This window comes from Grammomys surdaster, unplaced genomic scaffold (assembly GCF_004785775.1).
Source record: "Grammomys surdaster isolate TR1022 unplaced genomic scaffold, NIH_TR_1.0 185, whole genome shotgun sequence".
Taxonomy (NCBI): Eukaryota; Metazoa; Chordata; class Mammalia; order Rodentia; family Muridae; genus Grammomys; species Grammomys surdaster.
In genome coordinates, this window is record NW_021604630.1 from 13,445,703 (window position 1) to 13,458,109 (window position 12,407).

General features: G+C 34.2%; 1 protein-coding gene across 2 annotated transcripts in view; it reads right to left on the reverse strand.

Moving 5' to 3' along the window:
* The window catches only part of Sgcz (sarcoglycan zeta), a 1,017,502-nt gene that overhangs the window by 9,686 nt on the left and 995,409 nt on the right, over window positions 1-12,407 (reverse strand). For both annotated transcript variants that reach the window (XM_028768238.1, XM_028768239.1), the window contains one exon: window positions 1,539-1,611. In XM_028768238.1, coding sequence (XP_028624071.1) covers window positions 1,539-1,611 — 73 coding nt within the window. The remainder of the gene's footprint in view (window positions 1-1,538; window positions 1,612-12,407) is intronic.

Sequence of the window (12,407 nt, forward strand, 5' to 3'; positions counted from 1 at the left end):
CACACACACACACACACACACACACACACACACACACACACACACACTGTTCTCAGCTCTTCCACAGCTCCCAGCTGCCACTGGATGTTCAAGAGTCTAAGAAACTCTCAGCCCCAGCCTCATCCCAGGCTCCGGACCCCAGAAACCACCTCTGGCTTTTCCATGTCTCAGACTGCGTTTTCCCATCCCAGAGTCATGCCAACACCTGCCCTGGAGTCTGAGTGGGATAAGCGCAGTCAAACTCTCCTCATTCTGCCTCCCCAAGTGACCGTGCCTAGTGGCAGAGCAGATGTGGACCCACATCAATTTTCTGTTTTCTTTTGGCCATACTTCTTATTCAAAGACAAAAGCTAAATAATGAAATAAAATGTATTTGTGTGTGTGTGTGTTTTATGTGTTTGTTGTGTATATACTGTGCCTGCATATATGTGTATACTCACATATACACATTTGTGCACACGTCTAGAAGTCAGAGGAGAACACTGAGTTCTTACCACTTATTGTTCTATCACTTATTGCTTTATTCCACCGAGAGAGACCTTCTTCTTGAACCTATAACTAGGCTGGTGACCATAAAGTCACAGGATCTTCCGGTCTCCCTGTCCCTCCTCTCCCACGGCATTGGGGATAAAAATGTGCTAAGCTATGAGTAGCTCCTATACAAATGTTGTTTTCTGCAGTAACATCCTTCTGTGAGAATAAGGACTCTTCCTGAACCATCAAGAGATTCAGTCTCCTAAATAGTTATCTAATAGCAGTGATGTGAATGTGCATTTTCTTTGTGTCATGATTGTTGCCTTTTATGGAATCACTGCAGCAGTGATTTTGGAGTATAATTTCCCTAACAGAAATTAAGCAATCCATCTTTTTTCATCAAATGTTAATCTATTTGTTGAGTTAAGAATGTCTGTTGCAGTAGTTATGAATATTTTCTCTAAATAATTTTTAATTAAAGTTATCATGATTGTCTTGAGAAATATCTCCCTTATGTTGGTACCTCACAATGGCTTGGTTATGGAATGACTTTGCATGCTATTGAGGCTCTTAGATATCGTTCAGAATTGGGGAATTTAGACTGCTGTACCATGGTAGGACAAAGCAAGTCTACATGTTAACTACAGTGTCTATTTGTCTGTGCATTCTCCTCCTTCATATGCCTTGACAATTTCATATTTTGTCTTGTCCATTTTTCCTCTATTTCCCTTATGTCTGCTTATCTATATCTTGTATCTACTTTATATCTAATTTCCCTGGAGGCCTAATTTAAACACCACTCCTGTAAACTTCCTTGAAAGCTGTTTGTTTTCATTTTCAAAACTCTTTCTCCTTAGTACATTTTTGTGTTCATGTCATATATGTTTAAGAAAAGAGATGTTAGAAAAGCTCACTATCTTGAATCAAGTATCTGACTACTATGAACATATGGGATAGTGACTTCTTTTTGTACAAGTTCATAGCACAAGCACCATTTAACTTATTCATGTGTCAAAAGCAGTAAATTATCAGAACTATGACATGGTGTAGAAAAAACCACTCACCTGAGGTCTTGAGATGGCTCTGCTCGGATGTGAGGTGTCTCCACAGAGTGCCCAAATACGGCTCCTTCAGTTCCTACAGGGAGCATAAACACAGTCATCAACATAAGCAAGTTTGTACACACGCAATATTTATCATCCAAATCTGAGTATCAAATATTCTTCCCTCAACTGAAAATAGTAGCAGATTAATTAAAAAAATCAACATTGGACAAGGAGTACATGACAGAGATGAGCCAAGGAAGGAGGATCTGAACATCCCATGTTAAGTGCTTTTAAGATTAAATTATTACTGCTTTAGATAAAAAGAATTCACCTTCTGTTCTGATCAAAGAACAAAGACCCATCTCTTTCATTGCTTTATTTCACAGTTAAGTGGATTTAAGAGAAAGGATAGGTTGAAACACTCAGGTCAAACATCCCATATCTCAGAGGGCACGATGAAACTACCAATGGAGAGCTTAGGGCAACACAGTGTTAGACGTTTACAGAGAGGTTTCAAACAGGACTTAGACACTCTCTATCAGAGAGCATTACAGAGGTCATCAGAAAGCAAAGAACTCCATGATATTTCGACTTTTGTGGAGTTAAGGCACTATCTAAAACTGAGAGCTACTTTAATTCGTTTCATTACAGTTCAGTTCATCTGAGGTCATGGTTGTCTGAAGAGGTCAGCGACTCCAGCATCTTGTGAAGATGGTCAATTGACACCCGGTCTGAGCACACTTACTGACTCTCCTTGACTTTCCAGGCAACTAGAGATTTTCTACAACTTAAATGAGAAAAAGAGAGTATGCTTTTCCTTAAAAATGGTTAAGTTTTTAAAGCGTAATGACGAAATCACTTTGTAAAATAACATTTTTTCAAATGTTGTACATCTTTCTTTCTTTTCAGATTAGACATTATTTTCTTTTGATATCATCCTTCCTTGTATATTTTGACATAAGAATGTCATACTTGTTTCATAAACATTATCAGTACTTCATTGATAATACAATAGATTTCAAAACTATACATTGAAATGCAAATATACTATGGCTGTGCATACTGTGGAGGAAAATGTAAATCATGTCAATTCTGCAAGCAACAATGACATTGTTAAGAGGAAACTGAAGCTAAGGTTTACAATACGTTAAACTAATGTAGCTTTATAGGGAAATGGATTAGATCTATTTAATGCTCTTTAAAATAATGTAATAATTATTTTAAAGAGCATTAAATAGATGCAGAGTCATAGTAGAAGCCTGCTTTCAAGGATTTAAATTTTATTTCCTTCATGTTATGCTTGAGAGTCAGAACTCTTTGGATTTTCTATGGTAAGCTCCTCCATTAGATTTTGCTTCATGAAGTAAATGCTATTGGCATCTGCTTGTCTTTGAGACTTAGTGGTTACTTTGCTCCATAAGAAAACGATTTGTAGGACACCTACTGCTTGTATTGTTTTATGATCTCAATTAATTTAAAACACTCACTTCCTTAAATGATTCATTCTTTTGATACTCTAATTCTGCAAATTAAACATCCCTTATTATGGGTCCTGAAAGGTAACATAATGATTTCAGCTAAATTAGTAATTCTGTGATTTGGGATGGCATTTGGAAGGATATCCCCAGATAGACATTTACATATCTTGAGGAAAGTGACTGACATTTTAACGCAGACTGTAACATTCTGATAGGATAGTTATCCTTGTGCAAAGTTCAAATGCTAATCTCTAGTACTGTATGATTATGAAAATTTTCCAGACAAGGTGACAGAAATATAATTAGAGAACAGTGACAATATTTGTTTTCAAATACTGCTTCACCCCACTGTAACAGCATAGAATCTGTATAGCTGAAAGACAAATCACCAATACCCAAGTTTGTCACTGAGGATTAAATCTAAGTTAATAAAAATTAGAGATAAAAAGGAGAGATATAGCAACAAACAACAAAGAAATCCAGAGAGTCAGAAGGACATTTTTAAAAACCTGTATTTCACCAAATTGGAAAATCTAAATGTAATGGCCATTTTTCTTGATATATATCTCCCACCAAAGTTAAATCAAAATTAAATGAGCAACTTAAACAGACCTACAACTCTTAGTGGTGTAGAAGCTGTAATTAAAAGTCTACTAACCAAAAATAAAAGGATAAAAAATGAAGCTCAAGTATAAGTGGTTTTAGTGCAAAATACTATCTGGTTACAAAGAAGAATTGATACCAATATTCCGTAAGTCATTTCATAAGCTAGAAACAGAAGGGAGATTTCTGAATTTGTTCTACCCTGATATTCAAACCATATAAAGACCCAGTGAAGAGAATCAATTTCAGACCAAATTCCCATATGAACATAGGTGCAGCATTTTTTCAATAAAATACTTGCAAACTAAATCAAAGAATATATCAAAAATTATCCACCCTGATCAAGCATGCTTCATCCCAGAGATGCAGGGATTGTTCAGCATATGTAAATTGATAAATAAATCTAGCATATAATCAAATTGAAAGACAAAACTACATGATCAAACTGTTAGATGTGGAAACGGCTTTTCACAAAATCCAACACTCCTTCTTGATGAAACTCCTACTGAGATTAGTAATATAAGGAAAATACAACAACATAACAAAGGCAGTTTACTGAAAGCCCATAACTAATATTGACCATATGAAGAAACACTCAAAGAAATTCTACAAAATATAAGGAACATTGAAAGGTTGTCCACTCTCTCCATATCTATACAATAAGATACTTGAAGTACTAGCTAGAACAATACAAAAATTGAAGGTGATCATGGTGGTATAAGTTGGAAAGGAAGAAGTTAAAGTATCCTTATTTGTAGATGATACGGTAGTAACTGTACGTGACTCTAATAACTCTACCACGAAACTTGTATAGCTAACAAACACTTTCAGCAATTGGGTTATTACAGATTAGCAACAACAAAAAATCAGTAGCCTTTCTATATACAAATGGAAGACTGAGAAACTAGGGAATACAATAGGCTCAAATAATATAAAATAAAACAAATTGGGGTACCACTAGCCAAGAAACTAAGTTTTATGATTAAAAATGTTAAGACATTAAAGAAAAAATTTGAAGAGGATACCAATCCATGATCTCCCATGTTCATGGATTGGTATTATTAACATAGAAAAATGGCTATCATACCAAAAGCAATCTATACATGCAATGCAGTTCCTATCAAAATTCTAACACAAATCTTAAATGAATAATTTATAGCTTCATATAGAAACACAATATCTCAATCTAGTTAAAATAATTTTGAATAATTAAAAATAATGCTAGCGGTATCATTATCACTAAACTCAAGTTATGTTAAGTGATATATTAATAAAACAGACATAAAACAGACAAATTGTTCAATGAAGACAAATTGAAGACCCAGACATTGGCAATAATTAATAATCACTAAAATAATCTTGATAGATATCATATCAAAATTGTGCAAGCCAGGTGCTCATTATAAATTTGGGAAATCAGATGCTAAAAATAATCTTTCTTTAATTCACCTATGATTGCTGTTAGAAGTTCTAATCTAGATGCTGGCCTCTGATCTTATATTACTCAGACCTTCGCCAGGCCATTGACAATAATATCAAATAGCTAGACACTGACATTACTCATCTGAAGAAATCCCTTGTTTTGCTGCCTGAAGAGACCTCCAAAAATTGCAAAGGACTTTATTGGACTTGATTTACTCTTTTACACTAGAAAAGATTGTGTACAGCTCTTGACTATGTATGGCCCTTAAAGAAGAATGATATCTTTACATAGACAAGACAGGGATGGTTAAAGAGAGCATGAAAAGGGTCAGAGAAGGCCCTGAGAAAAGACAGAGAGAGAAAGAGAAAGATGAGAGCTGGTACAAGAGTTGGTTTTCACTTCTCCATGGTTGTCAACCTTAATACCTCCCATCTTGGGACTATTAATTAGGTTATTTTGCTTATTTCTTTTGGTCCCTGGACCCTAAATAGACTGAATAACTTTGTGAAACAACAAATAAATAACTTGGTAGCAAAACCTATTTAGATACATTATCATAAGTTACTATGGAAGACCACGAGACTCAAGATGAGATTGTTACTCTATCCAGGATGCTCCCAAAACCCATCTCCACCCAACCTAAAAGAAGGGACTTCCGCCCCTAGACCAAGCAGAGACGAGCCACACAGAACCCCCTCTGTCAGGCGATCTGAATTCTTGCTTAGTCTATGAGGCTAAGCACTGCAAGGGAATATAAGTAAAAGTTAAAAATATGTCTCTGGGTTCCCTGAGGGACAAGCCTGACTGCATAGGGGTTGATGTCAAAAGTTGCCCCTCTCCAGGAAAAGGCATCAGGATGGGTATGGCCCTCAGGCCTCACTGGACAACAACAGGGGGACCGGAGCCATTACAAAGTCCCCTTCAGTTACTGGAGGTCAGGCCTCTATCCCTGCCTTCGCAAGATTAGATTCTTCCCAGCCCTTCTATACTTAGAGAAGGGAGGAGATGTCAAGGGCAGCCCTGCTTATATACTGAAGGCCAAAAATCAGCCATAGGCCTAAAATCAGCAATAGGCCTGTCATACATGTATACTAACACCAAGTCTTGGGTCTCAGTGGAAAAACATTAAAACAGATGGCTATAAGCTAATGTCAACAGGCAGCTTTTGTGGAAATTTACCAGCCTGAGTAGTCATAGACCTTGTAATAGGTAGCCTTGGCAGATAATACCAACTTAGATAAGAACAAGTAAGTCATAGTCAGAGTCATAGTGACCTGTTCCCTGAACTTTCACCCAGCCGATACCCTATTCTGAAAGATATCTGTACTCCCCCTGAATACCCACGCTCTGGTGTAATCCCATTCCCCATGCCCTGCCTTTTTGTGTTTATAACCCCTGTGTGAATAAATTAAAATTACAATTTGATCGAAAAAAAAAAAAAGAAAAAAAAAAAAGAATCCCCTCAAGTGTCAGACTGCTCTGTTTGTCAAATCTGACAGGCTTTTGAGTCAGTTATGAATTTCAAATAAATAAGAAGTAATTTTAATCAAATATTTTATTGTTCATGTACTGTACACTAAAACAAATTAAATTTTCAAATAAATTTAAATAGTATTCAAATGAATTTAAAATTAAATAAGGCACTGTACACTTATCTAGAAATATTACATTTAATAATTTCTCAATATTTATTAGGAGATAAAAAATCTCATTTGCCTCAGTTGAGAATATGTCATGAACTCACATGATAAATTATAAAAAATGTGTTATGTTATATCATATATACAAAAACTTATAAGGCATTACTTAGAGTGTTATCCTTTAAACATCTCTAAGAAAACATTTAATGAAATAGAACTATATTAAAATTGTATGTATCTCCTTTTCCTCTTATTGGTTCACTTCCTTTTCCCACTCCTTATGCTTTTCTATGAGGACAGGTTATTCATGGCTGAAATGGAACTCATTAAATATAACTTTCTAGCATATAATAGAGGTTCAACAGGTCCTATCTTGTAAGGCTTAGTATTAGCAAGAACCACCAAACCTGCATTCAGTGTACTTTTTGGTAGGGTGATCTTTATTTTCCATATCCTGCGTGTTTTTTCTATAATCACTAGGTATTCATTTTCTAGTTATTGGATTATATAATTTTACAGAAGATAGAACAAAAGTGTTCTACAGAGAGTGTTATAGAAATGGTGAAAAGGTGACTAATGACTAAGTGGAAGAGAAAGGTTGAGACACCTCAGTAATCATCTTGGAACTTAAAAGTTATTGGAAATCTATAAATATTTGTATTTGTTCTTATATCTGTCAAGGAAAACTTCTAGTCTTTACCTTTTCAATAAAAATGAGAATGACTCTGAATGTTTTTTAATTCATTTATGAACAGAGACAAAGAAGAATTTGATTTTTCCACAAAATTTAAATATGGTACTCAGGAAATGCATCTTCTTATGGACTCTAGTGTCTTAAAACAAGAGAAGTAAGAATAGGATGTTTTATTCCTTTACCCCTTTTCCCACAGCCAATCACAGTAATAGTTAAAGATGAGCTCTCATTCATAATGTTTGGTTGTGGATAACACAAATTTTTAGGAACCTTCAATGTCTAACAATTATGGTAGGATTTGGTTTTTAAAAACTTCACGACATGAATACTATAACTCTTCTCATTACTCTATATTAACAAGTGAGGAGATGGATTTGTTCCTACAAATGGAGAGAATATGCACTGTATTGGACATAGGATGGAATAAATATATTAGAAATTATATTTGTATTTGTTCTTATATCTTAAAAGAGGAACTTCTAGTTTTTATCTTTTCAACAAAAATCACTATGACTCTGAATTCTTTTTACTTTTTTTTTTTGAATGGAGACAAAGAAGAAATTGATTTTTTCACACAGTTTGAATATGGTACCCCAGGGGATGCTTCTCCTTATGGACTCTAGTGTCTTAAGGCAAGAAAAGTAAGAATAGGGTGTTTTATTCCTTTTATCCTCTTTCCAAAGCCTATCACAGTAGTAGTTAAAGATGGGCTATTAGCTATGTCATTTTTGTTCTATTTAAATAAATTTCTACAACTGAAAATACCTTCTCCTTTAAAGAAAGGAACAGTGAGAGTGATAGGTATGTTATTAACAGGGTAAAGGACACATGCAATGGGAGCTTGAAAATGGGGTTCCAGTTGGGGAAAAGCAAGGAAGGTCAACATAGAAGGAAGGGAGAGAAACAAGTAACACAAGGTTGTTTGATAAAGCCTCAATAAATTATACTATTTTATATTTACCCAAAATTATTAATTACATACACATACATACTATATGCATAGTCATGTACACATATAGATATATGCACAAACATATGTTTATATATGATGCATATACATATGTGTGTGTGTGTGTGTGTGTATGTGTGTATGTGTTATGTATACCCTGAAGGAAATTACATCATTTGGGCTGACAGTTCTCCCCAGGAAAGCACAAGAACCACAGATGAAAAGATCTCAAAGTCTTGGCAAGGAAATTTCCTTTCCCATGGTTGGTCAGGCTAGTCCATGTGACACCTACAACAATGTATATTATCAACATAGCCATTGGCTGCTTCTCAGAGGTTAAGGTGGGCCTCTATTGCTGAAAGTACCAGAGAGGACATAGAACATAAAAGAAATGAGCTATATTGGACCTGAAAGCATCCTTTGTGAGCTTTATCTTCTGTGGGAATAAAAACGACTATGCATGTTACCAAGGTAGAGAGGTAATTAAATGGTCCTATGACACCAAGTAATCATATTTTCTAGCATGGCAAGATATGGTAAAGATACAGTAAGTGTCACTCACATTTGGTGATAATTAATAGCTTTATGTTGGACTTAAGGTTTACTCAACAGGAGGGAAAAAAAGCCTTGTGGCAGAAACCAAGCCAACTTTCCTCAATCATGAAAACCACAGACTTTAGGAATGAATCCACTACTGCAACTTGTTAATCCAGCATAATTCCTTACTACGGTTTAAAGTGTACCCTTAAGTACATTGATAAGTACAGCTACTGCCAACTCATCAAAGAAGCCTCTCTTTAAAAAAAAAAAAAAAAAAAAAAAGGAAACTACCCTGGAGAAAAACACAACCAAACCCAAAGCAAAGATTAACAGATAAAGTGGATTCCAGCCCCAGTGGTTAAATCTACATAGCAAATCATTCATCTATGGCTCAGGGAACATTGCATATGAAAGGGGAGGACCAGGATGTAATCTATGAAACTGCAGAAAAGATATGGTAAAAATGGCATTATAAATGACACTGTAACAGGAAAGGGAGAAAATCTTTTAGGCAAAGAACTGGAGGGAACTAATGACTACTGGGACAAAGAGAATTAGTCTCCTCCAGGAATGAGGTTCATCCTTATTGTTTGTTCAATGCAGAGTAGTCAGCAGTCCTATAAAATGTTATGTTGAAAACTGTAATAAACTTGGAAAATACAGGGCTCATTCTTTAAGAAAATCAAAGAAATATAAATTTGCCTTAGCATTAGAAAATCAATTAACAAAATTCATATCAGTGATTTATTGATGAAGAATATTACATATCATACCTAAAGAATAAACAAATCCCTTAAAACTTTAATATTTGCTATTTTTGAATATTGAATAAGCTCCAAAATCTCATCTAGTTAAAGCTTGGTCTATTGGATGGCATTATTGGGAGTTTACAATTTTTAGTTTATGGAGACAAATGCAGTGTTGTAGGTCCTGAATGATATATCCAAAGGGACTGTGGAGTTATGGTCCCTTCCTATTCTGGTGCAAGAACTGAACAATGTATCTGTTTTGTTCCACACCCTTAACATATGATATTGCTAACAAAAGTAAAAAAACAATGAGTGTCTGTAATATCAAAATAAACCAATGATCTCTATAAGTAAATTATAAAATTACATATGCCATTATATCCTCATACAGACAGGACCTTATTGTTTTCTATAATTCTCATCAATAATCAGCATCATTGAGGTAAATAGGAATAAGAAAATAAACTTCCTTTACCCTGTTGTTAAAGTAACAACAGGGAACTAAATAATCACTAGTAACTTTAAAATGTACAAGCAATTGTCTTCAATTTGTATGCTTTTTTTTCTCTTTGTCCCTCTTCCTTCCTGTCTCCCTTCCATGTTTTACAGAATCATCAGTAGCAAAATGTACAGCATATTTTAACTTACTAGGGACATGCTAAAGTACTGTAGTTAAAGGTAGTGGTATTTCAATTAACCATATTGTACAAAATATGATATGATTTTTGTCTTTTGATTAGAATCATCACTTGAGCTCAACTCTATGCAATTTTGTTATTTTATTAACTACACTGTTGCTAGGGAAAGGTAACTGAAAATATATCAAAAGCATAGGCTTTATATTTGTATATTCGTATGCCAAAAATTTAAACGACTCTACATTGATATTTTGAAAAATAAAGTCAATAATTGATGCTATTCTAAGTGATATTTGTAATAAACTTTTATGTATTAAATCATTTTTTAAAAAAATTTAGTTAATTCACCCTTTGGGTAAGTTTCATAAACACTTTCAACTGGTCACTTTCCAAAGATGCTATTTTCCAAGACAAATTTTGAGAATCACTGTGCTCATGATCCCTGTGTTTATAAAATCACAAATGACCTTATCATGCACACTCCATGCAGGCCACACTCACAGAGAGAGTTGCCCAACACAAAATCGACAACAATTTTGTGTATGCACATTTTTAGTTTGGTTTGGAATACTTATCCTATTCTTTTGTTATTGTTCTTTCCTTGATGTGTGTATGTGTTGTTGTTGTTGTTCTGCTTTCTATGTTTGTTTGAGAGAGTGGGAGGGAGAGAGACAAAGAAACATAGAAAGCACATGATGTAAGGTAGATAAAGAGATGGGAAAGACCTGGAAGGAGTTAGGGAAGGAAGAAAAGTATAATCAAATATATTGTATGAAAAATTTAATTAAAAAAAGTAAGGAAAATCAAAATAACAACACAAATACCAGAAAGCATTGGAGGAAAGTTCAAAAAACTAGAAAGGGAAATGTACAATTCTTTGAGAATGCAATTACCAAGATTTGATTTGAAGATAATCAAAAGTGTTTCAAACTTCTAGCCTCTATAATTAGAAAAGTAGTCATTTAAACAACAAAAAAAAAGTAACAACAGGGAACTAATATAATCACTAGTAACTTAAAATGTACAAGCAATTCTCTTCAATTCGCATGCTTTTTTTTTCTCTTTGTCCCTCTTCCTTCCTGTCTCCCTTCCATGTTTTTACAGAATATGAAAAACTGCACTAGTTATCTGTGACATTCACATGATATGGATAGATTTTTCCAGTTTACTCAAAAATGCATGCATTTGTGTTCAGATGGAGTTAAGATGAACATGCATTTTCACATGTCAGAGTGAATTCCATTCCAGGACAGTGGTCAGCATGATTATGAGGATTCAGCTGATAAAATGCTAACATGATGTCTTCTCAATATGCAACAGACCTCCAAAGCTACCAACTAAATTTTATCCCTTCTCTTCTTGTTTGTTAGACAAAACTTCAATTTACATAGACACATAAAGATAAAGAGGTTATTCTCAGGGCAATTTGTGATTTAGTTGAAGGATCCAATACACAGTATACGCATTTACCTTCATTACTAATTTTTCCAAGTTCTACCAAATAAATCTGGCCAGTAATCAGATCCTATAGGTCTCATCTTGTAGAAATGCTTATTCAAAGTCTACAAGTGTTGTATAAACAGGTAATTACTGACAAGATAAAGTGAACTACTAACGAGAGAGGACTATATGCAAGAAGACACTGATCTAATTCCCCTCTGTCTGCCACTGTGCACTGTATTTATTTCCTGAGAGTAGCTTATTCTGAGACGCAGTGTGGCAAGGGACACTAATAAAATGCTCTCAGTATTGCAGAATGAATGAATGAACTTCTGCAAATGTCTGTCCTCATCATTGGCAAAATTTATGATATGATTGGCATTGTATGCCATTGATTTGATTAATTTGTTACAATGTTTTAAGTTTTAAAGAATTTATTATGGAATATATTTTCAAACACTTTCCTACTTGTCACATTGTTTTATACTTCAGTACCTTAAATACCTAATAAAATACTTTTCTTACATTGAATTCCATATCATTCATATAACACGTTCAAGATCTTTTTATATAGTTATATAGTTTAGAGAAAATAAAAGGAAAGCAAAATGATAAAGGAGTGTAAATGTCTTTACAAGAAAACTTTAAGAGTAGGAGAATCATTTAACTGATACACAACATTAATGATTCTTATTTATCCACTTTTTGCCTATTTATTTATTTATTTATTTAT